This window comes from Pleurodeles waltl, chromosome 9 (genome assembly GCF_031143425.1).
Source record: "Pleurodeles waltl isolate 20211129_DDA chromosome 9, aPleWal1.hap1.20221129, whole genome shotgun sequence".
Classification (NCBI taxonomy): domain Eukaryota; kingdom Metazoa; phylum Chordata; class Amphibia; order Caudata; family Salamandridae; genus Pleurodeles; species Pleurodeles waltl.
Window position 1 is genome coordinate 31,705,224 of NC_090448.1, and position 21,325 is coordinate 31,726,548.

The 21,325-nt window shown below is 46.0% G+C and overlaps 1 protein-coding gene across 1 annotated transcript in view; it reads left to right on the forward strand.

Moving 5' to 3' along the window:
- Window positions 1-21,325, forward strand: part of QRICH1 (glutamine rich 1) — a 259,056-nt gene that overhangs the window by 144,897 nt on the left and 92,834 nt on the right. The window contains 1 exon segment of the mRNA XM_069206198.1: window positions 10,545-10,703. Within this exon segment, the coding sequence (XP_069062299.1) occupies window positions 10,545-10,703 (159 nt within the window).

The window sequence follows — 21,325 nt, forward strand, 5'->3', positions numbered from 1 at the left end:
CACTTTTGGCGGCAAGGCCGGAGGAGATAATGAGAAAAACAAGGAGTCGTCACTGGCCAGTCAGGACAGCCCCTAAGGTGCCATGAGCTGAGCTGAGGTGACTCTAACTTTTAGAAATTCTCCATCTTGCAGATGGAGGATTCCCCCAATAGGAATAGGAATAGGAATGTGCCCCTCCCCTTGGGAGGAGGCACAAAGAGGGTGTACCCACCCTCAGGGCTAGTAGCCATTGGCTACTAACCCCCCAGACCTAAACACGTCCTTAAATTTAGTATTTAAGGGCTCCCCTGAACCTAGGAACTCAGATTCCTGCAACCTGAGAAGAAGAGGACTGCTAAGCTGAAAAACCCTGCAGAGAAGACTGAGACACCAACTGCTTTGGCCCCAGCTCTACCGGCCTGTCTCCCCACTTCTAAAAACACTGCTCCAGCGACGCTCTCCCCAGGGACCAGCGACCTCTGAAGCCTCAGAGGACTGCCCTGCATCTAGAAGGACCAAGAACTCCTGAGGACAGCGGCCCTGTTCACCAAAGACTGCAACTTTGAAACAACTTGCGTTTCCCGCCGGAAGCGTGAGACTTGACACTCTGCCCCCGACACCCCCGGCTCGACGTGTGGAGAACAATCACTTCAGGGAGGACTCCCCGGGGACTGCGAGACCGTGAGTAGCCAGAGTCCCCCCCCCCCCACCCCCCAAGACCCCACAGCGAGGCCTGCAGAGGGAATCCCGAGGCTCCCCCTGACCGCGACTGCCTGCTTCTAAGATCCGACGCCTGGTAAAGACTCTGCACCCGCAGCCCCCAGGGCCTGAAAGATCTGAACTCCAGTGCAGGAGTGACCCCCAGGAGGTCCTCTCCCTTGCCCTGGTGGGGGCTACCCTGAGGAGCCCCCCCCCCCCCCCCTTGCCTGCCTGCATCGCTGAAGAGACCCCTTGGTCTCCCATTGAAAGCTATTGAAAACCCAACGCTTGTTTGCACACTGCACCCGGCCGCCCCCGTGCTGCTGAGGGTGTACTTTGTGTGAACTTGTGTCGTGTCACCCCCCCCCCCCCCCCCCCCCTCCGGTCTGCCCTCCGAAGAAGCGGGTACTTACCTCCTGGCAGACTGGAACCGGGGCACCCCCTTCTCCATTGAAGCCTATGCGTTTTGGGCACCACTTTGACCTCTGCACCTGACCGGCCCTGAGCTGCTGGTGTGGTAACTTTGGGGTTGCTCTGAACCCCCAACGGTGGGCTACCTTGGACCCAAACTTGAACCCCGTAGGTGGTTTACTTACCTGCAAAAACTAACAAACTCTTACTCCCCCCAGGAACTGTGGAAAATTGCACTAAGTGCCTAGTTTTAAAATAGCTATGTCATTTATGTGAAAACTGTATATGCTATTTGTAGGAAGTTGGCTCTGTATGTGTTATTTCAAAGTAAGGAATAGCATGCACAGAGTCCAAGGGTTCCTCTTAGAGGTAAGATAGTGGCAAAAAGAGATCATACTAATGCTCTATTTTGTGGTTGTGTGGTCGAGCAGTAGGCTTATCAAAGGAGTAGTGTTAAGCATTTGTTGTACATCCACACAGGCAATAAATGAGGAACACACACTCAAAGACAATTCCAGCCAATAGGTTTTTGTTATAGAAAAATATATTTTCTTAGTTTATTTTAAGAACCACAGGTTCAAATTCTACATGTAATATCTCACTTGAAAGGTATTGCAGGTAAGTACTTTAGGAGCTTTGAATAATTACAGTAGCCAATATACTTTTCACATAAAACACAAATAGCTGTTTTAAAAGTGGACACTTAGTGCAATTTTCACAGTTCCTGGGGGAGGTAAAGTAATGTTAGTTTTAGCAGGTAAGTAAATCACCTACAGGTTTCAGATTTGGGTCCAAGGTAGCCCACCGTTGGGGGTTCAGAGCAACCCCAAAGTTACCACACCAGCAGCTCAGGGCCGGTCAGGCGCAGAGTTCAAATTGGTGCCCAAAACGCATAGGCTTCAATGGAGAGAAGGGGGTTCCCCGGTTCCAGTCTGCCAGCAGGTAAGTACCCGCGTCTTCGGTGGGCAGACCAGGGGGGTTTTGTAGGGCACCGGGGGGGACACAAGTCCACACAAAAAGTACACCCTCGGCAGCGCCGGGGCGGCCGGGTGCAGTGTGCAAACAAGCGTCGGGTTCTCTGTAGGTTTCAATGGGAGACCAAGGGGTCTCTTCAGCAGTGCAGGCAGGCAAGGGGGGGGGCTCCTCGGGGTAGCCACCACCTGGGCAAAGGAGAGGGCCTCCTGGGGGTCACTCCTGCACTGGAGTTCCGTCCCTTCAGGTGCTGGGGGCTGCGGGTGCAGGGTCTTTTCCAGCCGTCGGGATTTTAGAGTCAGGCAGTCGCGGTCAGGGGGAGCCTCTGGATTCCCTCTGCAGGCGTCGCTGTGGGGGCTCATGGGGGACAACTTTGGTTACTCACGGTCTCGGAGTCGCCGGAGGGTCCTCCCTGAGGTGTTGGTTCTCCACCAGTTGAGTCGGGGTCGCCGGGTGCAGTGTTGCAAGTCTCACGCTTCTTGCGGGGATTTGCAGGGGTCTTTAAATCTGCTCCTCTGTAACAAAGTTGCAGTCTTTTTGGAGCAGTGCCGCTGTCCTCTGGAGTTTCTTGTCTTTCTTGAAGCAGGGCAGTCCTCTGAGGGAGGATTCAGAGGTCGCTGGTCCTTGGGAAAGCGTCGCTGGAGCAGGTTTCTTTGGAAGGCAGGAGACAGGCCGGTAGGACTGGGGCCAAAGCAGTTGGTGTCTTCTTTCTTCTTCTGCAGGGGTTTTCAGCTCAGCAGTCCTCTTCTTCTTGTAAGTTGCAGGAATCTAAATCCTTAGGTTCAGGGAAGCCCTTAAATACTAAATTTAATGGCGTGTTTAGGTCTGGGGGGGTTAGTAGCCAATGGCTACTAGCCCTGAGGGTGGGTACACCCTCTTTGTGCCTCCTCCCAAGGGGAGGGGGTCACATCCCTAATCCTATTGGGGGAATCCTCCATCTGCAAGATGGAGGATTTCTAAAAGTTAGAGTCACTTCAGCTCAGGACACCTTAGGGGCTGTCCTGACTGGCCAGTGACTCCTCCTTGTTATTCTCATTATTTCCCCCGGCCTTGCCGCCAAAAGTGGGGCCGTGGCCGGAGGGGGCGGGCAACTCCACTAGCTGGAGTGCCCTGTGGTGCTGGAACAAAGGGGGTGAGCCTTTGAGGCTCACCGCCAGGTGTTACAGCTCCTGCCCGGGGGAGGTGTTAGCATCTCCACCCATTGCAGGCTTTGTTACTGGCCTCAGAGTGACAAAGGCACTCTCCCCATGGGGCCAGCAACATGTCTCGGTTGTGGCAGGCTGCTGGAACCAGTCAGCCTACACAGATAGTCGATTAAGGTTTCAGGGGGCACCTCTAAGGTGCCCTCTGGGGTGTATTTCACAATAAAATGTACACTGGCATCAGTGTGAATTTATTGTGCTGAGAAGTTTGATCCCAAACTTCCCAGTTTTCAGTGTAGCCATTATGGTGCTGTGGAGTTCGTGTTTGACAAACTCCCGACCATATACTCTTATGGCTACCCTGCACTTACAATGTCTAAGGTTTTGCTTATACACTGTAGGGGCACAGTGCTCATGCACTGGTGCCCTCAACTATGGTATAGTGCACCCTGCCTTAGGGCTGTAAGGCCTGCTAGAGGGGTGACTTATCTATACTTGCATAGGCAGTGAGAGGCTGGCATGGCACCCTGAGGGGAGTGCCATGTCGACGTACTCATTTTGTTCTCACCAGCACACACAAGCTGGCAAGCAGTGTGTCTGTGCTGAGTGAGGGGTCTCCAGGGTGGCATAATACATGCTGCAGCCCTTAGAGACCTTCCCTGGCATCAGGGCCCTTGGTTCCAGAGGTACCAGTTACAAGGGACTTACCTGGATGCCAGGGTGTGCCAATTGTGGATACAAAAGTACAGGTTAGGGAAAGAACACTGGTGCTGGGGCCTGGTTAGCAGGCCTCAGCACACTTTCAAATCAAAACATAGCATCAGCAAAGGCAAAAAGTCAGGGGGTAACCATGCCAAGGATGCATTTCCTTACACTATTTTGCTAATTCAAAGTTCCTAAAGTACCTACCTGCAATACCTTTCATTTGAAGTATTACATGTAAATCTTGAACCTGTGGTTCTTAAAATAAACTAAGAAAATATATATTTTTTCTATACAAAAACCTATTGGCCTGGAATTGTCTGTGTGTGTTCCCCATTTATTGCCTGTGTGTGTACAACAAATGCTTAACACTACTCCTTGGATAAGCCTACTGCTCGACCACACTACCACAAAATAGAGCATTCGTATTATCTCTTTTTGCCACTATCTTACCTCTAAGGGGAACCCTTGGACTCTGTGCATACTATTCCTTACTTTGAAATAGTGCATACAGAGCCAACTTCCTACACCTACCCTTAATCCCTGTAAATCCTTATTCCCTTACTCCTATTCTTGCTCATCTTTCCCTTAACCACAAACCTTCTCTCTTATCCTTAATGCCCACGTTACCCTTATACTTAACTTCTTGGTCCTTATCCCCTTAAACATAACCCCTTTTCTGTACTCATAAAGCCTTTATCTTTAAATTTCTAACTTTACTCTTCACCTGTTAACCTTTCACTTAACCTTTACTCCGCGACCTCTTACCCATTAAACTTAAACTAAATCCGTAGTCATCCCCGTTATATTTACTCTTCACCACTTAACCATTACCCTTTTACCCCTTACTCACACTTCACCCGTTATCCATAATCCCTTCCACTACCCCTTGCTATTTATTTTAAACGTTTTCCATGAGGCAGAGCAACCCTCATTTTACTTGGTCTGTCAGCAGCATTCAATAGTCAACCATGACCTGCTGCTTTACTATCGCCATAATATCTGTATCAAAAGGGTGGCTCTGGCCCTATTAAGATCTTTCTTTTTGGGGCGAGACCAATTTGTCCCTAAAAATGAGTTTGTCTCCAATCCCGGTTCCTTACCTTGTGGGGTCCCTCAGGGGTCCTCTCTTAGTCCAGTCTTACTCAATATTTGTTACGTCCCTGGCCAGTTTGATCAAAGCAGTCAGGTTTTCCTTGGTGTCATGTAGAAGAGACACAAATTGTCCTCACTGTCTAGTAATGTTAACATAACTAGTACCAGATTCCACAACTCTATGCAGGCAGTGGGCTACTGGATGAGCAATAATTTTGTCAAGATAAATTCTGGGAAGACTGAGGTCCTCCTGTTTGGCAGTGACATTTCCTTTTGGCCCCATTCTTGGTGGCCCCTAGAATTGGCAACTTTTCCTGGCTCCAGAAGGCAGGGAATGTAGGAGTTATAGTTAACAGGCTCACCTTCAGAGATCAAGTTAATACTGTCATCTCCTCCTCCTCCTCCTTTTACATTCTAAGGACAATAAAAAAAAATCTTTCCATACGTTATCTACAAACTACATCTGTAGTTGGTAGATGGTACCCACTCTAGTTCCTTCTAAAATAGAATACTGAACATGCAACAGCAATTGCACCGCAAACGTCGGACGCTTCAGAATGCAGGAGCTCGTATGCTCTTACGGATTCCCAAGTTTCAAGCGTATATCATTTCCTTTACAACTTTCCAATTTATTAGCTATTCAAACAAATCTTATTTGGGTTGGGCACTTATCCACCTCAATGGATAACATCATTAACTGCTAGATGTAACACAAATGAAATCAAACAATACTGTGATCAGTCCCTCGTTATGTTACACAAAACATCCGGCTTAATTCAAATGTAATGTGTGAAGTGTATAAGCAATTCATCCACAGTAGAAAAAGTTACACAAAACACAGTAAAACTCAACAACCGATTTTTAAAATAAAGGGAACATTTTATGAGTAAAATAAGACCCAAACAATAGAAATCCAGTAATGGGAACTGAATACCTGAACTTTTAAAGATTTAAGTAAAAACAGCACCAAGAAGCACAAGGCGCCAATGATAGTCTGTCAGAGCGGTAGACCAAGACCTAGGTGTGAGTTGAGCCCTACCCCAATTGAGCCTTGGTCAGATACAATAAGTGTATTTGTCCCTGTGAAAGTCTGGAGGTCAAAAAGTTTGAGAAAATGTTTAAATCCCAACGCAGAAATTGACTTTGTTACATTCTAGAAATAATATGCTACCTTTGCAGGCCATAGCTGAAATTGTAGCTTCCTCGTGGAACCAAAGGTCAGATACATGAAACGGGTAAGTTCTGCTTGAGCTTTGGAGATACCTTTCTGAAAGTTTTCTAAGGCCCAGTGCAAAATGTGGCTTACTCGTTTTTCTTGGGAGTTTCTGGGAGCCTTGTCTGTGGCAAAGTTGAAATTTGATCTGACAGAATGGACTTACCATTCAGATAAATTTTCCTGTCCTCTTAAAGCTGTGGAGCTCTGAAGGAAATGTTTTTCCGTTTCCAAACTTTCTTGTCTTTCCCAAACAACCAAAGGAGGACACTTCTGAGGCACCCAGGTCCTCACATGAAGGCACTTAGAGACCCTAAGTGTGTCAGGCAGAGGCCAAGAGCAAAGTCCAGTCCACGTCCAGTTCCCCTGGTTAGCTGTGTGCTTCCAGGAAAAGGCCTTTTGCAGCTTGTTGTGTCCCTGTTGCCACACAGATCATCAACCAACTGACCCTTGGAGTCCACTCCATGTACTGGGTACAAGAGAAAGCAGGTCCAGTTTCCTTCAGGGCTCTTCTCAGGTCACAGACCGGGCCAATCCTCTTTGGATCATCTGACGGTGCAGAAAGTGTGGGGAGGAGGGTTCCGGGCGATGCCACAATTATGCCTTTCACCAGCTAGTGTGTGGTGGTGACTCTTGGATACTTCCTAACCAATGCGGTAGAAGTTCTCAGGGGCAAACCTACCCAGTTTTTCAGTAATTATTGTTTGCCTTACAGTGCACAGTCACAAAGTGTCTTGCCCTGGTGTATTTTCAAGATGGCCGTGGACTTCATCCACGCTAAACTTGGTCGCTGAGAGTTGTGGATGTGTCTGATAGTGCACTATGGTAATCACTACTGTCCTCCCATCGCTGTCACTAAAATCCAGTTTTAGGCAGGTTCAGGACCCACAGTAAACTAGGAGTCGCAGATGTCTGGTAGGACAAAAGCAGGGTAACTCAGACAGGAGATGCACAAGATTTGTCCTGACATCCTGTTTGGCAACTTCCATGTGCGCCAAAGTTTTGCATGTGGCTCAGAGAGGCCAGCCAGGCAGGACTTGACAAAGTTGTGCCAACAGGTTGTTAGCCCCCCACTCTTCTACCAAGCTCAAAAAGGGCCATCTCTGTCTATTTAGATCGACCTGTCAGTCCCAGTGACCTATTTTGTGGTGACCAGTGGCCATGTTGTTTTCGGCCAGGTCACTGGTTGACCATGCCATTTTAGAATGTCACACATGTTCCACTCTCATATATTATACACCCACCTTGAGGGCAGCATTGTGTGTTTAGTGCTGACTTGCTTAATGTTTAAAATAAGGTTTTCCCACCTGTCTACTGGAGGATTTTGACAGGTTTGTGCAGCAGGGTTCAATTTACTGAGGTCAGGCTACACCAGTACCCTGAAGCCATATTTTCAATCCCACCATAGTGGATGGCACATTGTGTTGTATTCCAGAAGTGACATTTAACTTTCCATGTCGGGGAGGCCGGGGAAGCGAGAGGTATTTCTGCACCATGTGCTATGGCCTTATAGGATGGTTAAATGTGCCAATCAGATTTTAAACCAATTTGCCATGTTTAGGGGGTCAGAGAAAGTACAGAGGGCACTGCATAGCAGTCTCCCCATGTTGGAGTTTAAGATTACCAGTATCTGAGTACCCCAAAACAAATGAAACACCGGGGGAAGGGTACTACCTATAAGCCACTGTACAGCATTACTTATATTTTTTTTTCATTGTGTGACTTGCAATGAAATCAAAAGTTGGTGTTGGTCTGCGATGAAATTGTAATCCACCAGCAAATGTTATTACAGTGAAAGGGATTCAAACTAATATGTCTCCTTCCATATGTCTCCTCCAACTTCAAATTGCATGTAATTTTGGCTGCAATGCCATATTAAAATACAAAAGTATTGGTCTGGCAGAAGAAGCAACAAAGATCAGTGAATCTGCTATACGGTGCTTGTTTTGAATTTGTCCTTCAAGAACAATTTGTTTGATGGCCTTGTGTACATGATCAGACGTAGGCCTTTAAGCACCCTATTCTCTCCTAAGCCTTACTTCTGATGCTTTGAGTACTGAGTCTCTGTTTTGGAACAGAGGAACTCCTATCCCAACAACTGTTCAGCATTACTGCCGAAGAGCTATTGACCATTAAAGAATGTACCTGTAAATGGTCTTCAACATCCCTCTTACAGCATATGTTTTTTAACATAGCACTATGCCTTTACCCATAGGCATGGTGATAACGTCTTTGTCAAGACTGATGCTGGAGCATTTTCGATCCTGTAGTGCGCTGGGCCATGCTGTCAAGCCCCCAACGCACGTGCTGTGACTCCCAAAGTATGTGTACATTGGGCTAACACCGATTTACTTACACGTCGCTAGTATATGGTACAAGACTTACCAAGGGCTAGTAAATTAAATGTCATTAGAAGACTGCAGTTCTTTATTGTGCCACCACTGCAGTCTAGTTAGGCAGCTTCAAAACTGCAAACTCTGCATGGCAAAATTAACCTTTTAACCAGGTCAAATCCTTCCTTTTCAATGTTGGTAAGCCACTCCTAGGGAAGGCCTTGGTAGCCACCAGTCAGGGTGCCTAATATTAAAAAGAAAGGCACATTCCTTTTGTGTTTAACATGCTGTGAAAGTGAAAACATGAAACTGCATTTTCAGTGTAGCAAGGCCAGTGGACCCATTGGCTAACGTGGAGTTTCACTACCCACTGTGCCAAGTGCTGACTTATCTTTGGGACCACCAAAGATATTACTCCAAGGCAGTGTTTGTCAACCATTTCATTTATGTAGACCCCCACCTTATTGCTTGGAACCATCACTGAATCGTTAATGGAATCTGAGGATTCCCCCCAAAAGTGCATGGTCAATTGCACTGCGCCAATACACTATTAGGAGCACCTGCTATGTTTGTTTTTCTAAACCCAAAAAAGTTTTTGATGTGCTTTAGATATTTTTCAAAATAATTTTAAGTGCACGCTTGTAAATCAAAAAAAATTGTCTCAGTGCAACCTGTCTACTAAAGGTTTGTTAATTAACGTTGTCGTGGAAGTCTAGGGTTATACTTCCCCCTTCAGGATAATTTGTGTTGTTTTTTTTTTTTTTTTTTTAATAATAGCATTACCCAAGTCCTAGGGTAACTGGGTAGCCCCTTATTCTTTATAATTCCTAAGGAGACTGGCATGGTCAATCGCCTTATTGCAGAAGAAATACTTTGACGCTGAAATTCACACTGTCTTCTTAATGAAGTGGAGACGCTGTATGTATGCTGCCTAGAGCTCCTCCTGTTCCAGGCGCTATGCACAGGGATTGCTATGTATTGGAGCAGCTGTTTTTTGGGTCATGGAAGGAAAATATTTAATAGTATGCAGGACACTTTGGAAGCAGTGTATGACTTGAATGTCTGTCTCCCTAATGTACCGGATGTAAACTTTTACCTAAACTTGGTTTAAGTCATGATGCCATGGTTGGGAGCATATAATTTGTGCAGGTGACTTTGTGATGACTGGAGTGATTGACAGAAACCTCACTAGGCTAAGGTATGTGCACAATAAAGAGAAACCTTCTAGATAAGTTAATGCTCCTAGAATTTCTGGGAGAAACAGGCAGTTTGTTTTTCTTTCTCCCCAGATGGCTTGAATAACCAAATAGACTATTTTTTCTGATTCCTGGATTCAGTATGGATAGTACAGATGTTAGTTGTCTAGGGAGAGTGCTCGCTTCATCCTTTGCCGTGTATGACCTACTCACATTGTAGGGTCTACCCTGAGTCTCGGTGGAGGAGGAGGTAAACATCTAGATGATTCTCCTTTGCATTTCTTAGATGATTTTAAGAAGCATGTGATTGAGAGTCACTTACTCCAACTGGGGGTCTACTATCCCAAGATTTAAGTGTGATGTGATGAATAAGTCTAAAAGTGTGAAGGCGTAAATGTAGAGCTTAAGGGATAGATAAAGGACCGTGATAAAGTAGCCTTTGTGCAGAAAGGGTCTCTTGGACCACCAAAGTGGTGACAAATGTTCTTAGTGGCTATGAGAACGTCTTCTGATTGATCACAGTATAAGCAAACCGCCAGCTCTACCACATTAGATACACACTATGTAAGCAATTAATGCAGTGAAGACCAAACTAGCAAATTACGCATCAAAGCTATAATTTCGTTATTTCAATAATCAAAATTAAATCTATTTGCCAGAATAAATTATTTATCTTGCAATTTACATACGTCATTTATTCACCCTGAATTGCATGTAAATAAACTGCAGGTTTTAATGCAGCTATTAATGTGGTACCCATTGCTTATGGTACTAGGATAAATTGCTAGGTTTTGCTTTCTAGGACGCCAGCTGTTGAGGTTTCAGGAAGATCTCATTTCCTCTGCAGTGGCGGAGTTGAATTACGGGCTGTGCTTGATGACAAGAGAATCACGGAATGGAGATGGAGAGCCATATGATCCTGATGTTCTCTATTACATTTATCTCTGCATTCAGAAGGTGGGTAAACACATATGTTGTGTGCACATACATGTATTTATCTCAAGACCTGTATTTGTTTTCTTATATTTTCCTGCTGCTTTGGACACAATTGGCGGATTGAGAGTAGGAAAACTATGGAGAGTAGACATAAAAAGATTGATTGGCAGGAGGTGTGTGTGTAAGGTGGGGGATTGGCAAGACTGTTCTGGTGTTTTTTTTTAAAAACTATAGTACCACCATTTATTGATGATCCTAACTACTTGGTTTCTTCTGAAAAAGAAAGCAGGCTACCATTGAGACTGTCAGAGTGCCTGAAAGTATAACAAAGATTACTATTCAATATGGTTCATTTTCCCTTTTCTTTATGTTTCTGTATTTCTAATTAAAACAATTTGGAGCCATCTCCTCATAGACTCGGGGGCTTGTTCTTGAAGTTCTGGGGAAATTAGTAGGTATGGGGCTGTATCGGGGGAGGGTATGATTTGCCATTGGTGTCAGTGCCACCAGGACCAATGCATTCCTGTTGAGAATATCAGTGTAGTCCCTTCGGTCACTTGACTTTGTAGTGGTGAAAAGACATGCAGTTGGTGTCTGTTAATACAGGTGGTAGTTGGTAATAGAAAGTCAGACAAAGCATGACACATTAAGTGATGCATAATAAAGAAATTATCCTGTCAAAACTTTCACTGCTCTGAATAACAGGCGTTTATGTACATGTGGAATGAATAAAGCAATTAAAATCAATACATGCGTAAAAAAACAGAATGTGCATTTCAAGATCACCCTAAATATATTTCTGCCATTTACTATTCAGATTTTTAGAACATGGAAACCTGCTACCACTTGCCTTATTTGGGGAAGGTCTGAGAGTTCTTGACTGTCTTAAGGGAACTTTGAGTTTGCTGTAGTTCAGGCAGCCTGTAGGAACCGATGGGTTGGACTGAGAAAAACAACTGTGTTTATGCCATTGTTTCTTAGCAGTGCTGATGCAAGGTGAGCACCTAGGGTTGTTCAAGGTTTCTTAGGTATAACCAAAACAGCCCGAGATGGAAACCTTCAAATACCAAACCACTGATACTAGAAAACGGTCTCAACCAGGTTTCAGAAACTGGAGGCCATTTTAAACTCCAGCCTGTTCAAAACCATATGTTGGTGCCTGGGTGACAGTAGAGACAATTGTGACATGTGTGACAACCAACATTTTTTAAGACATTAAAAACCAAGACAGAGTGTTGATATCTAAACATCTCGGGGGAAATCAGACACCTCGCCAAACAGAGTAAAAGCACCTGTACCCAACTCGTAACTAAATAATAACTGTATTAGGGGGGTGTAACACACCCCAAGCACCGCCCTACAAGCGACACCGCTAGCAGGAAATGATGAAAAATGATTGGAAAGAGACCAAATAGACACTTAATATTCAGCCAATCATGGATTTCAGGCCCTTCAATTGCTACATCCTGTTGGAGCAGTCTGACGTGACCACCCTCCAGAACATCATCCTGCTACTGCAAGAACCTAAAAGACTTCTAATTCCATATCCCCATCCACCCAGCCCACTACCAGTACCTTTACTTTGTGGTAAGTGGGGAAAATCCTACTAGTTCAAAATCGTTCCCTTTTTGGTCCATACAGCTCCATGGGTGTTTACAGTGGCTGTCTGTGATGAACGCGTATCTGTGGAGAAATGCTTTCCATATCTTTCGACACTTACACGAATAGCTGTTAAAGACTAGAGGCAGGTAACATTGCCTAGCACGCTCAGACAGCAGTGTCCTTACTCAACCGCCTGAGGTTCACTCTCCATATTAGAAAGTTCCACCTCCAAACCTGATAAATCCACTCCTTTCTAGAGTCCATTCTGGTCGTTGTTCTGTATGCATTGGAGCAATCCCACTTTACAGAGGTTGATGGATTGCCAGCAGCTCCAGTCTTTCTCTTTCAGACAGGACATCCTCTTAGCAAGGGATGTAATGAAACTCTGGGCATGATGCTTTATCCGAGACTCCAAAGGTGTCTTGCACAGCAATAGTCACAAGTAGAGGGCCTAGTGTTGGTAAAGACCTACAATCCATGCTCTCTGCAATTGCTGGAACAGCAACATCCTTTTGCTTGACAGGCCTTCTCTTGATCTTCTCCTGCAAAGTACATTACCTTCGATTTATTGTTGTTGGGTGTTAAGCGCACCTCAGTCACATTACTGTCCATAGCACCTGGACTCCCCAGCACATCAACTACTTGAAATTCATGGCAGTACGTCTAGTGGTACACATAGTCCTGAAAGCTTTCCTCAAGCTCATACGGGGAAAACAGTCATCATAAAGACAGACAAACATATATGTCATGTAGGGCCTCCAGAAGAGGGGGCAGGTGGGACTCACTCCCTGCAGAGATCTTGCATTTGGCAATCTGCTGCAAGATCCACCTACTGGCAGAGCACTTAAAGGGGGGTAAATGATAACTTTGTGGACCTGCTCAGCAAGACTCATCAACAAGTCCATGTATGGGAACTTCTCTCAAGTCCTCCAGAGGCACTTTCATCAGTGGGGCACCTCAATCAATGAACTTCACAACCCTGACAAATACACCCACTGACTATTGGCAGTGTATGTTGGATGAATTAGGGATATTTGTCTACACTTTTTCTTCTTTCCCTCTCATTCCATATGTGGTGATGAAGACATCGCAGGTGTCCGTGACCTAGAGGCCCTAACCTCAGCATAGAGAGCCTAACCTGGGCCAGGCTACCCTGAAACTCCACAGTTCTAGAGATGTCTATCAGTCTGCATGAGCAGCTGAGGCTGGGCTGTCCTACTCAGGCTTTGGGACACCGCCTAAACCAAGACTCCAAACAAGTCAGCCTAGCTCCTGAGGTCGCGATTTAGGTTATCTTAACCTCCCAGAGGCATGAGGCGCAGCACAAATAAACCCCTTTAAGGTCTCTGTACTAGATTTTACTTGCTACTGTAAAGAAATGCCTCTCTTTTGCATGATCACCCCTAAATGTTTGTTTGGGCTATTGCTGCTAGTTTTTCGACTCAGTATACGGAGGCCTGCTAACCAGATCTCGGTGCAGTGCTCTGACTTTTAAAAGTATGTTTGATTGTCGTATACCTAATTGACATAGCTTATCTTTAAAGCCCCTATCATATGGTATGAGTAGATGCCCAAGTAAAATTTTTAATGTAACTTTTCAGCAAAGGCAACTTTTAGAAAGTTGCCACACTATTGGCCAAGTTTTCCAGTCAACATTTGCAAATGCTGGCCACAAGTCTTTCTTCTGTCCTCCTAGGAAAAAATATGAACAACTCCAGGAGCAGGACCAATAAACCCTACTGTTGGAAGAGGTGTTATCTCTCCATGGCATCAAGCCTCACAAGGTGTAAGCCCAAAATGCAAGCTTCAGTGGCATGCCGCCTTTGAAGGGAAAATGGTGAACACATGAGCAGGGCTACTCCTTTGTGCTGGTAGACTGTTTGATCCCACCGAGAGGGGTTCTGCCATCTTGGGAGTGGGCAGAATAGGGCACTGTAGGATAGTTAGGTGCCACACATTGCAGGACGTCATCTTCAGGCTGGAGGGGGCCTAGCAGTCCATTGTCCATTTACCACTGCATTCCCAACTGGGACTTTCTGGGCATAAATATGGCATCCCAGACCTCTGATTACATCTGGACTGTAGACAGGACCAAAGGAGGATTGCCCTCCTGTTTCCTGAACCTGAAAAAGTGAGGCTGAACCAAAGACCGGACTGCACCTGCCATCGTTGGGCTAGCAAAGAGAGACCGCCTGTGGTGTCTGGCTTGGGGAGAAGTTGCCCTAAAGCCCCAGGCATTAAATGCACACTCCAAGACTCAGTTGGCTAACTTTATGTTACAGCTCTAGCACCACAAAAGCTGAAGAAACCCACCTTGGTTAGTCAGTAGGGCCAGTCGCCTCATCTCAACTGACAGCTGACATACAGCCTGGGAGACTGAGTCCTGACGCTCAAAACTTGCACCCAAGTCTTCTGAACCTGGAAGTTATCGGAATGCAGTGTGGTTGTTACCAAAGACAGCTGCTGGTTTCGCTCTGACTGGAGACCAGAAGTCCACTTGCAACTGGACTTTTGCTGGACCTACCTATACTTCAAGGGACATTGACCCTTGTGGCCAAAATCACCCACCAAAACTGTGGACCGAGGAGTGGCCCCAGGAGCCCCATCTGTTGACCACAGAGCATCCTCTGCATCATACAGTACAGTATCTTCAGCATCCTGTATCCCTTGCATCAGGGCCCCTCCATTAAAGGCTATGGAGGTTCACCAATAGATCTTGGAACTGGACTTGAGACTGCTTTGGTGACAAGGTAACTGTTCTACAAATCCTTACCTCCAGTGGATTGTGTTCGTTTTGACGTTTAACAATTTATAAAAATGAGACTTAAAAAATAAAAACGTTTTATTTTTATTTTTATTATAAAGATTGGTGTTCGATTTCTTTTCTGTTGTGTGACTTTCTTATTCTTTTGTTTTGGTATTTCTAAATGCTTTATATTTGCTCCTTTGTTTAAGCCTGACTGCTCGAAGCTACAACCACTCAGGGTTGAGCTAAATGTTTTACAAGCGAGCCTGACTTTTCGTTGGTGTATTACACAATGTAGTCTCAGAACCATACCATATAATACACCACTTTCCTCATAGCTACCTTTTACATTTGCAGAAGATGGGCTTAGCATACATTTCCATATGCCCACATTTAGCCACAATTTCAGCATAGATGGAAAATGGGGAACAAACATCTCTCTATAAAATCCCTGTAGTATGGGCCTTGATGGAGGTGCTTGAGAGTAATACCTTCCACATTGCCTTCTAAATGTGCAAACTCTCAACATAGTCTTCTTGCAACTCATTGGTCATTCCTTTGAACCCCTGCGCTCCTGTAACTTGAATTTATGGTTTGTAGCTCTCCTAGTAGCAGTAATTGCGCTCGGGTGTAGGAGCAAGCTCTAGCAATCCAGGAAGCTTTACTCCAGGTCCAGAAGGACAGGATGGTCCATACAACCAAGGTAGTTTCCGCATCAGTCAGACAGTTACACTGCCCGTCATCTTTCTGGCGCCAGACTGTAGGAGGAAGTACCTTACACACTAGACTTTAAATGTGTGCTCATGTGCTATTTTTACAGGGCTAAGTCCTTTCAAAAACAAATTAACTTTTTTGGTCTTTGCTAAGCCCTACACAGTGCCACCCCATCTCTAAACCAGGCATTGTGGGAGGACTGATCAGTGCTATCCTAAAGCAAAGCGAGCACTTTTGTACCCTCCCGGGCACACTCCCAAGTGCAACAAGGGTGCCACTATTTCTTTCTTGGATTACATCCCACATTTGCAAAGCTGCCACCTTGTCAACAATATATACTTTCACTAAACAGTACTGTGTAGCTATTCTAGCTCGTCCACAGATGATGGTTGTGCCAAACTGTTTTAAGAACTTTGTTGTAAACATCTGCATCATCTGCCCCCTAGCCACCACATTTTGGGGGAAACTGCTCTTCAGTTTGTGCAGAGCATGTGTACCTACAGCCACATATGCTGTGAACAGAAAATGTTACCCTCTAATAATCTTTGTGTGTGAGCACATATCACAATGCACCTTACACTCTTACCTTACAATACTATGCTCAACTTACACTACTCTCGTGCTGGGCAGAAAACAACCTGAGGTGGAGTCTGTGTCCTTGTGCATTGTGGGCATTGGAGGGGTCACAACAGGTCTTGTGATGTCAGGAGAGTCCAGAACACGCAACTCTAATGAACACCAGGCTACCAACAGATACTTTCAGTGTTAGTAACTTTTTCCGTACCTCCCACCCTGCAAGAAGCTCTTCTCATGCTTTTAAAGCAAGATAAGCACCATCTGCTACATGTGAATCATCCAGGCCACTGGCCTTGATAACCACAGACACTAGAATTTTAGCAAAAGATTTGGTGAATAGACTTTCTTGCTCAGATTGTTTTGGCAGGTCATGCTGCCTTCACCCTGTGGCGCTCAACATCCTATAACCTAAGCACCCTGTTTGCACTACTTCATCAATTACATTCAGACTTGGAGGCAGCTACAGTGTCTTTTTCATTTAAATGCTTGTGACTATACACAGGATTGGATTGTGCATAGACTTATGATGTGAATTACTTTGCTACTTGTAAAACCAGCTACCTAGGCTAAGGTTAAATACCACATATTTGGCCCGAGAGCTGCTCAAAGCGGCACTGTAAGGAAATGCCTCCTTGGCATGGTTGCCCTCTGACTTTTTGCCTTTGCTGATGCTATGTTTACAATTGAAAGTGTGCTGAGGCCTGCTAACCAGGCCCCAGCACCAGTGTTCTTTCCCTAACCTGTACTTTTGTATCCACAATTGGCAGACCCTGGCATCCAGATAAGTCCCTTGTAACTGGTACTTCTAGTACCAAGGGCCCTGATGTCAAGGAAGGTCTCTAAGGGCTGCAGCATGTCTTATGCCACCCTGGAGACCTCTCACTCAGCACAGACACACTGCTTGCCAGCTTGTGTGTGCTAGTGAGGACAAAACGAGTAAGTCGACATGACACTCCCCTCAGGGTGCCATGCCAGCCTCTCACTGCCTATGCAGTATAGGTAAGACACCCCTCTAGCAGGCCTTACAGCCCTAAGGCAGGGTGCACTATACCATAGGTGAGGGTACCAGTGCATGAGCATGGTACCCCTACAGTGTCTAAACAAAACCTTAGACATTGTAAGTGCAGGGTAGCCATAAGAGTATATGGTCTGGGAGTTTGTCAAACACGAACTCCACAGCACCATAATGGCTACACTGAAAACTGGGAAGTTTGGTATCAAACTTCTCAGCACAATAAATGCACACTGATGCCAGTGTACATTTTATTGCAAAATACACCCCAGAGGGCACCTTAGAGGTGCCCCCTGAAACTTAACCGACTGTCTGTGTAGGCTGACTAGTTCCAGCAGCCTGGACACTAGAGACATGTTGCTGGCCCCATGGGGAGAGTGCCTTTGTCACTCTGAGGCCAGTAACAAAGCCTGCACTGGGTGGAGATGCTAACACCTCCCCCAGGCAGGAGCTGTAACACCTGGCGGTGAGCCTCAAAGGCTCACCCCTTTGTCACAGCACCGCAGGACACTCCAGCTAGTGGAGTTGCCCGGCCCCGGCCCCCACTTTTGGCGGCAAGGCCGGAGAAAATAATGAGAATAACAAGGAGGAGTCACTGACCAGTCAGGACAGCCCCTAAGGTGTCCTGAGCTGAGGTGACTCTAACTTTTAGAAATCCTCCATCTTGCAGATGGAGGATTCCCCCAATAGGGTTAGGATTGTGACCCCCTCCCCTTGGGAGGAGGCACAAAGAGGGTGTACCCACCCTCAGGGCTAGTAGCCATTGGCTACTAACCCCCCAGACCTAAACACGCTCTTAAATTTAGTATTTAAGGGCTACCCTGAACCCTAGAAAATTAGATTCCTGCAACAACAAGAAGAAGGACTGCCCAGCTGAAAACCCCTGCAGAGGAAGACCAGAAGACAACAACTGCCTTGGCTCCAGAAACTCACCGGCCTGTCTCCTGCCTTCCAAAGAACTCTGCTCCAGCGACGCCTTCCAAAGGGACCAGCGACCTCTGAATCCTCTGAGGACTGCCCTGCTTCGACGACGACAAGAAACTCCAGAGGACAGCGGACCTGCTCCAAAAAGACTGCAACTTTGTTTCAAGAAGCAGCTTTAAAGAACCCTGCAATCTCCCCGCAAGAAGCGTGAGACTTGCAACACTGCACCCGGCGACCCCGACTCGGCTGGTGGAGAACCAACACCTCAGGGAGGACCCCCGGACTACTCTACGACTGTGAGTACCAAAACCTGTCCCCCCTGAGCCCCCACAGCGCTGCCTGCAGAGGGAATCCCGAGGCTTCCCCTGACCGCGACTCTCTGAAACCTAAGTCCTGACGCCTGGAAAAGACCCTGCACCCGCAGCCCCCAGGACCTGAAGGACCGGACTTTCACTGCAGAAGTGACCCCCGGGAATCCCTCTCCCTTGCCCAAGTGGAGGTTTCCCCGAGGAAGCCCCCCCTTGCCTGCCTGCAGCGCTGAAGAGATCCCTTGATCTCTCATTGACTTCCATTGCGAACCCGACGCTTGTTCTAACACTGCACCCGGCCGCCCCCGCGCCGCTGAGGGTGAAATTTCTGTGTGGGCTTGTGTCCCCCCCCCGGTGCCCTACAAAACCCCCCTGGTCTGCCCTCCGAAGACGCGGGTACTTACCTGCAAGCAGACCGGAACCGGGGCACCCCCTTCTCTCCATTATAGCCTACGCGTTTTGGGCACCACTTTGAACTCTGCACCTGACCGGCCCTGAGCTGCTGGTGTGGTAACTTTGGGGTTGCTCTGAACCCCCAACGGTGGGCTACCTTGGACCAAGAACTGAACCCTGTAAGTGTCTTACTTACCTGGTAAAACTAACAAAAACTTACCTCCCCCAGGAACTGTGAAAATTGCACTAAGTGTCCACTTTTGAAATAGCTATTTGTGAATAACTTGAAAAGTATACATGCAATTGAAATGATTCAAAGTTCCTAATGTACTTACCTGCAATACCGTTCAAACAAGATATTACATGTTAAATTTGAACCTGTGGTTCTTAAAATAAACTAAGAAAAGATATTTTTCTATAACAAAACCTATTGGCTGGATTTGTCTCTGAGTGTGTGTACCTCATTTATTGTCTATGTGTATGTACAACAAATGCTTAACACTACTCCTTGGATAAGCCTACTGCTCGACCACACTACCACAAAATAGAGCATTAGTATTATCTATTTTTACCACTATTTTACCTCTAAGGGGAACCCTTGGACTCTGTGCATGCTATTCCTTACTTTGAAATAGCACATACAGAGCCAACTTCCTACATTGGTGGATCAGCGGTGGGGTACAAGACTTTGCATTTGCTGGACTACTCAGCCAATACCTGATCACACGACAAATTCCAAAATTGTCATTAGAAATTGATTTTTGCAATTTGAAAAGTTTTCTAAATTCTTAAAAAGACCTGCTAGGGCCTTGTGTTAGATCCTGTTTAGCATTTCTTTTAGAGTTTAAAAGTTTGTAAAAGTTTGAATTAGATTCTAGAACCAGTTTTAGATTCTTAAAAAGTATTCCAACTTTTAGAAGCAAAATGTCTAGCACAGATGTGACTGTGGTGGAACTCGACACCACTCCTTACCTCCATCTACAGATGAGAGAGCTAAGGTCACTCTGTAAACTAAAGAAAATAGCAATGGGCCCCAAACCTACCAAAGTACAGCTCCAGGAGCTTTTGGCAGAGTTTGAAAAGGCCAACCCCTCTGAGGATGGCAACTCAGAGGATGAAGATAGTGACTTGGAGGGAAATTCCCCCCCTCCAGTCCTACTTAGGGAGAGCAGGGGTTCTCAAGCCCTGACTCCACAAATAATAGTCAGAGATGCAGGTTCCCTCACAGGAGGGACCAACAACTCTGAAATCACTGAGGATAACTCCAGTGAAGAGGACATCCAGTTAGCCAGGATGGCCAAAAGATTGGCTTTGGAAAGACAGATCCTAGCCATAGAGAGGTAAAGACAAGAGATGGGCTTAGGACCCATCAATGGTGGCAGCAACATAAATAGGGTCAGAGATTCTCCTGACATGTTGAAAATCCCCAAAGGGATTGTAACTAAATATGAAGATGGTGATGACATCACCAAATGGTTCACAGCTTTTGAGAGGGCTTGTGTAACCAGAAAAGTGAACAAATCTCACTGGGGTGCTCTCCTTTTGGAAATGTTCACAGGAAAGTGTAGGGATAGACTCCTCACACTCTCTGGAAAAGATGCAGAATCTTATGACCTCATGAAGGGTACCCTGATTGAGGGCTTTGGATTCTCCACTGAGGAGTATAGGATTAGATTCAGGGGGGCTCAAAAAACCTCGAGCCAGACCTGGGTTGACTTTGTAGACTACTCAGTAAAAACACTAGATGGTTGGATTCAAGGCAGTGGTGTAAGTAATTATGATGGGCTGTACAATTTATTTGTGAAAGAACACCTGTTAAGTAATTGTTTCAATGATAAACTGCATCAGCATCTGGTAGACCTAGGACCAATTTCTCCCCAAGAATTGGGAAAGAAGGCGGACCATTGGGTCAAGACTAGGGTGTCCAAAACTTCCACAGGGGGTGACCAAAAGAAAGGGGTCACAAAACCTCCCCAGGGGAAAGGTGGTGAGACAGCCAAAAATAAAAATAGTAAAGAGTCTTCTACAGGCCCCCAAAAACCTGCACAGGAGGGTGGGCCCAGAGCCTCTTCATAAAACAATCCTGGGTACAAGGGTAAAAACTTTGATCCCAAAAAGGCCTGGTGTCGAAACTGTAGTCAGTCTGGACACCAAACTGGAGACAAGGCCTGTCCCAAGAAAGGTTCCACTCCAAACTCCAATCCAGGTAACACTGGAATGGCTAGTCTCCAAGTGGGATCAACAGTGTGCCCAGAGCAAATCAGGGTCCACACTGAAGCTACTCTAGTCTCTGAGGGTGGGGTGGATTTAGCCACACTAGCTGCCTGGCCGCCTAACATGCAAAAATACAGGCAGCAGCTCTTTATTAATGG